At 37.9% G+C, this 6,885-nt stretch overlaps 1 protein-coding gene across 1 annotated transcript in view; it reads right to left on the reverse strand.

Moving 5' to 3' along the window:
- Positions 1-1,324: 1,324 nt before the first annotated feature.
- The window catches only part of LOC113499549 (eukaryotic translation initiation factor 2-alpha kinase-like), a 12,186-nt gene continuing 6,625 nt past the window's right edge, over positions 1,325-6,885 (reverse strand). Inside the window, 10 exon segments of the mRNA XM_026880064.1 lie at positions 1,325-1,437; positions 1,440-1,464; positions 2,089-2,203; positions 2,205-2,280; positions 2,751-2,970; positions 3,620-3,790; positions 4,141-4,417; positions 4,698-4,859; positions 6,704-6,744; positions 6,746-6,865. Of these exon segments, the coding sequence (XP_026735865.1) occupies positions 1,328-1,437; positions 1,440-1,464; positions 2,089-2,203; positions 2,205-2,280; positions 2,751-2,970; positions 3,620-3,790; positions 4,141-4,417; positions 4,698-4,859; positions 6,704-6,744; positions 6,746-6,865 (1,317 nt within the window). The 3' untranslated portion in view covers positions 1,325-1,327.

Raw genomic sequence — 6,885 nt, forward strand, 5'->3', positions numbered from 1 at the left:
TCAATCATTTTCAATAAGAATTATGAAACAAAATGTTTCTAGTCTAAAATAATTATTGTAGCCTCGTAAATGGGTACAAGAGCTCATAAATGCGATCTGGCGTCGTCGCATTTTTTAAAAGGCGATTTGGTACAAAATATAAATCCGTGAAAAAAATAAAAAATATAGTATCTAGTATAAAAACCCAAAAAATATATATAATATATAAAAAATAATAAATTTATTTTATCACATCAATAAAACGCGTCAACGATGGTGAAACTTGTGGAAATAATAGGGGCAGAGAGGTAATAATTAATAATGTATTTTTTCCGAAGAAAATATTAAGTATTGGTAATTGACGTCACACGAGATTTCAAATCACTAAACAGTCTATTGGATTACGCGATATAACGAATAACACGTATCTAATATCTCTTGCAAATCTATCTGACGGACTAAATTCGTTTTTATGAGTGAAGATTCTACTTCAATCAAAGGACTCTTATTTTACTACCAAAAAAGAATACTTTAAAGTGATGCGACGTTGCCAGATCGTACAGAAATAACGCTGTAGAGTCTATAAATCTTATAACATTAACAATCTTGTTGAAAATGATTAATTTTGACTACTAATAATAATAATTAAAACATAATTAACTTACAATAATAGCTTAAAGTAAATACTTTACAAATTACTATCAACATTGTTTTATTTCAACATGACAGTTCACGTCATTGCCTAGGGTAGCTGCAAAAAAAAATGTAAATGCTATGAACGCTTAATTTTAATATTCACCAAAAAGATATTGGATGTGATTTTGACACTGAATACAATAGCTTGTAATACCAGAAATACTTAGTACGATATCAATGTTACAATGCCAATAGACGAAAATGTGCTGTCTAGTCCTATAACTTGAAGGAGCAAGTACTAAATGCCAAGTGGTCTGGCATGTTACATCATTACATATTTGAAAACAGTTCAGTCACGCGTCAGGTCTTGAATAAGGACACCGGTCGGGTCTGAAACTAGTCGGCAATCAGGCAATCTCGATCATTACGCTTGAATAAACCGTTATTGAATAAATAATTATGAATTTGAATAACAAAAGTTATACATTACATGTTACCTACATGGTTCTATCTTCCCTTTCACCTTTTAATGTAAAACTTCTGATAGTGGTATTGAAACAGCAAACTACAGGATTTTTTGTAGCGTTAATTGACGACTTATTACTACTTTAGATATGGTTCAATAGCATTAGCAATCGCAGAAGTACTTCGATGTAATACGAAATAAATACATATTATACCTTAAAGTCTCTACCTTCCATTTTGGTACATGTTACGCGGCCGCCATAGCAGGCAGTATGAAGTGATGTTCAGGGTTGGTGAGCTGGAACAGCGGCGCGCGAGCTCTCACACCTGTAGCTGTTGGACGCTGCGAGGGATCCTCGCTAGCATCAGCTTTAAGACTTCCGTCTGAAGATAATGGGTGAAATTAGTAGATAATTAATAGGAATATGTAGAGAAAGTTGTTTGGATGATAGTCATTTTAATAGTGACGCTAGGTTAAGGTGTTTTTCATCCAGTACACTGATCTATAGTTTTCATTTTTCCTTTGGAAAGCGATTTTTGGTATTGGCGATAAATGACAAGTATTGGTTCTTTGGTTAAGCGAATTGTATTGTGACTCACTGTCTCAAGTTACGTTTTCCAATATGTAACGTTCTTATTGAGATTTTTTTATCTTTATTAATGTTTTTAAAGGGGTTTTATCCATATGAATACGTCAACCACATCGTACCTTATACAAAATTCACGTACACAAGTTTCATAATTTATAGGAATATGTAAATGATACTGAAAAGGATATTGAGAATTTGTATTTAAATTATTTAAAATCCTTGTATCACCGAGGGTTACACAAACATTCAATTGACATGCACAAAGACACTCATACTCAGAACAAGGGATTGTGAATCACAAAAACACTTGTTCTATATGGGGATCGAAACCAAGACACGACGCGCACAGCGTATTTTTCCCAGTAGCCTCAACCACTCGACTGTCCGTACGTTCAAACAAATTTTCAAATATACTGACCTCTTGAGGATAACTCTGAGTAAACTGTTCAGGATACAAAGAGTTCCTGAGCCGTAGAAGACACGCCACGCGCTCGGCCTCCGTAGCGAAGGGCTGCAGCAACTCAACAGGATCAGGCCGAGGAGTATATGTCCACCTTGTAGCTGTAGGGACGGCCCAGCAGCTGTTCCGGTGACATGTAGAGGTGGGTGCCTGGCGAACGATATGTTGGTAAATAAGGACAGAATTTTGACACTTTTAAGTAAAATTACTAAATAAAGTCAGATGAAGCTTTTTGAATTGTATACTTTATTACATGTACTAAGAGTTTAATTTCGTTTGAAGAGTCTTACAACAATTCTGATATTTTTGATGACGTCCAAAGCAAGAGCACTCCGTTATCTTGCCTTGTCTTATGCACAAACAAAACCTGACGCTGTTGAATCCTTAAAACGTATTGAAATAACTATTCAAAGTCACGTGTCCCGTTAAAATAGTTCGATACATTAAGAATTCTATCGCCTCTTATTTTATTCCATTCACAGCAAGTAGATATCAATTATCACATCCTACAACAAAACCGAATCGTCCGTATGGAACCGCCGCTATTATCATTAGCACGACGCGCTAAGACCAAGTCTATACAAATTAAACTTACAGAAATCATCAAACATCAAACTCACCAACTCTATACGTATGCCGTTGATGAGGGTCCACAGCATCAGTCTTCTCCTCGCCATCATTAGAAGTGTCGTTCATGGCGGTGACCAGCCCGAAGTCTCCGACCTTGACGCGGCCGTCGGGAGCGAATAGAATGTTACTCGGTTTGAGATCTCGATGGATGAGGCCCGCTAAGTGGACGTATTCCACCGCTGATACTATCTGACTGAATAGGATCTTTACCTGGTGATAAAATAGAAGATAATGTAGTGGTTTTTCAAACGGAAAAACAGAACCCTATTTATAAATCTCCTTATTACTGAGGATGCACTGTGTATCCATCTGTACAAATCAAATCCTTTGTCAATGTAAGCATAATGCATCCAGTTCGGCACGTTGTGTCTGTCATCATTCACCGTCTGTTCCTCATGAACCGTGATAGCTACACAGTAGAAATGTTCACGGATGATGCATGTCTGAAGTCGCTTTAAGAACAAATAACAAAAAGTTAAAATCGGCATTGAGTAAAGGTTGTAATAAACATCAACACTCAACAGTGTTAACGAGAACAACTGCCGACAAACCGTTATGCAGTTTGCCAGAGTTTTTGTAAATATATTCCTTGTTTAATTTTGAATAAAATGCATACAAATAAATGTCACCCAACCAATTTGTTTCTTGTTTAGCCCATTTGTATGGAGTCCTAAGTGTCGTCAGTCCGACTCACTTCTATGGCTGGCAACTTGTATCTCTGTAGGTCCCATGCAAGAGTGTTGGCAGACATATTTTACCTACCGATTTCTGAGCTACGGACTTTCATATCTATCGCCCAGTGTATGATCTATTTGTTAAAGAATCCAAAGACTTTTCCCACGTATAACTGTTAGCTCACCTTATCAGCCCTGGCGTCGCACTTGCGGTTGTCCCGGAGCCAGTCGTGCAAGCTGTCGCGCCGACACAGCTGCATCTGGATGTAGAGGTACATCTGCGGGTGAGGACCTGCGGGCGAGGGGTCCGAGCTACGGACCACCATGTCCAGGGACCAGTGGCGAGTGTGGCCCTTCTGGGGTACAGAAATAGGGTTAATTAGGTATAAGAGTTCGTTAGATCAGGAGAAGACGAAGATTTAAAGGAGTATAGTTTTTTATTAAAACGTGTTGTACGGGTTAAATGGTCGTTAAATGGTTATGGACTACAAGAATACAATTCGAGAAGATGATAATAAAAGTAAAAATTTTAGAATTCTGTATCTGATATCATAAATGCAAATTTCAAAATTTTCAACTTTAATTCTTACACTCCATCAAGTTTAACAAGGACTTATAAATATCACAGCAAACCCCCCCCCCCCCCTCCGCACGAATACTAACCCAACAAATTAAAACTATTTAAAACTTATAAAACCAAGCTCACCTTCTTCTTCCTCCCAGTAGTAGAACTTTCAGTCTTATAATCGCACTCTTTAACTCTCTCCAATCTCTTATCAAAGGAGTTTCTCTTCGACTCTGTTTCGGAGTGAGCGAATACTATGAACGAGTCGTCGTCGGGCTTCGAGTGACTGACGTCATTGGTCCTTGAGTGTGTGACGTCGTTGGTCTTTGAATATGTGACGTCATTGGTCGGAGTTTTGTCGGAGGATGGTGCGTTCTCATCGAAAACTATGCTGAAGGAATCGTCGCAGCTGAAGGATCTGTGAAAAAATGTTATGATTTTGAAATCATATTCACTTTGTATACTAGCGAAACAAATCGATGGACACAGAGTTGACTCTATAAGGAACGCTTTTCTGTTCTTTTGCGATATGAAACCCTAAAAAATTGATGTCTAAATGGATATCAAAATTATGACACCCTGATTTTCACCCATTGCAATAGGAAGGTAATGTAGTCTCAGTAAAATATGCAAAAATACTCCTTTTAAAAAGAGGTTAGTATAATACACACACATAAACAAAAACTCGATATAAATACCTGATCCTCTTGGAAGGCTCGTCCTTCTTGAACTCCAGCGCGTCGAAGCTGAGGTCTGAAGACTTGAGGTTCAGCATGACGTCACTGGGCGGGCGCTTGGCGGGGGCGGGAGAGGTCGCCGTGTACTCATCGGACATGGCCACTGATACACCGTCCAGTTCTCTAAGATTATATTTTTTATTAATTTTGAGGTTAAATTAATAACGATAATAAAATAGGTAACCTAAGTTAGGTAAAAGTAGTGCTTACTAAATTGTAAATTTTTTGACGATGGGATGGCATTTCATTATAATGACAATAACTGCAGACAATAGGTTATCCTCAATGATATTTCAAAGTATCAGCCAGAAATTTTAATTATCATAACTTTTAAAATTTTATTTGCTTGAAAACACAAGACAATACTCAACCCAAACAATTCTTATTTTCGTTTACGTCTCCTACCTTATTAAGGCATCAATCCTTCCACACCCCTCTTTCCATATGCATTTCAAACAGGGACCGGCCGGATACTCATTGAAAGGGTTTTTGAAGGGGTTTTTTTAAGCGCTTCAAGAAAAAACCCTATGACATATGTTACACCTTCGAACGGATTACTGGAACCCTGTTCCGAACAGGTTACCCTTTACTACCCTGTAACACTGTAACAGGGTAACCCACTCCAACCTAAGACAATGCAATATGCACTCTTTATCATAGACATTAGTTTGAAAATAGTATAACCACGAGCGCACGTGACATCTTACCGCCCAGCGGCGCCATTGTTGCATTTACCGAGCGACTTGTAAATATGGAATAAAAATCATTGTGGATATGATCTTACAGTTTAATTTTGCTTGTCGCACTTTTCAAATGTTGTGATATATATTTTTCGTGTCTATACTTGTAGACCAGGGTCGATAATTTTCAAACCAAAAAAAAAATAGTAGGATGAAACCCATTAGAAAAGGAGGGGAATATTATAAAAATGAAAGGAAAAATAATTTACGGGTGATCTGAGGTCGGGAAGGGGGTGGGAGTGACGTTTGAAGAGTAAAAAACGGTTTTTATCGATTTCCGGCATAACTAAAATTCGTATCGAAAAAAGTCAAATGGCAAAGTTCTAAAAGAAAAAGATCTAAAACTTTTGTGTTTACATTTTTTTCACATGACCTCAAAATTTATGTGAAAAATCTAAAAAACCAAGATTGTCGTTTTTTATTTTTATCTTTTACAAAAATTTTATTTTTTCACCTTATTTTGAATTAATATAAAAAAAACACTCTAATTTTCAATCGAAAATTCACCCGTCAAATCTTCTCAGAAAATGCAAAAAATGAAAAAAACTTGTATTCGATTTTTTTTTTAATTATTATAAATAATTTCATCTAAAAAATTTGATCTCATTTTGTGTTCAATAGACCAATAATCGAGGAAGGTTTTAGGCTAGGTATATAAAATTACGCTGCAACTAATAGGAGCGAAGATTTAATGGAAAATGTGGCAAATACGGGGAAAAATATTAATCTTCGAGGGCTTTCGTTCAAAAATTCCTAACTTATATCTTCTAACCACGCGGACGAAGTCGCGGGCAACAGCTAGTTACCTATATGACGTTTCGCGCGTAGGTAGTTTGTCCGAGAGGCGCGAGTCGCGGCGCGACGCGTCGGCGATAGAAGAAAATCAGCTTTAGTCTTAGTAAAGCAATGAGGGGCCGCTAGGGTGCAAGTATGCAGCTCCAGTTTAGTGGGTAATTCAGGGTAACACGAATAAAAGCCTTTCGTGAAGGTAACCACTTCAAAGGGTTAAGTTATTGAAGGGTTAACCCCTTCACGTGGTTACCATAATGAAGGTGTTAACCATTTCGCTGGGTTTCGAGGATGTAACTCGAACAAAAGGTAACACTGCGATATGAGTTACCCCGTGTACGGGTTACCCTGTCAAACGGCTTAACTGTAAAGTGGGGTTGTCCGGTCCCTGATTTCAAACCTCCTTCACTCGCAATCCAATTATCCAATAACCCCTACCTCATCCACACCTCATCCCTCTGTTTCTGCCACAGCGGCGGGCGGTTCCTCCACCCACGCGTTGAAGTACCGCACGATGTGTTCGTGGTCTAACTTGGCTAGGGCTCTCACTTCACGTAGTACGCGCTCGCGTTTTGACTCCCTGAAATTAAATATGAGTTTAATTGAATATAGGGATGAGT

The sequence above is a fragment of the Trichoplusia ni genome, chromosome 12, assembly GCF_003590095.1.
Source record: "Trichoplusia ni isolate ovarian cell line Hi5 chromosome 12, tn1, whole genome shotgun sequence".
NCBI lineage: Eukaryota > Metazoa > Arthropoda > Insecta > Lepidoptera > Noctuidae > Trichoplusia > Trichoplusia ni.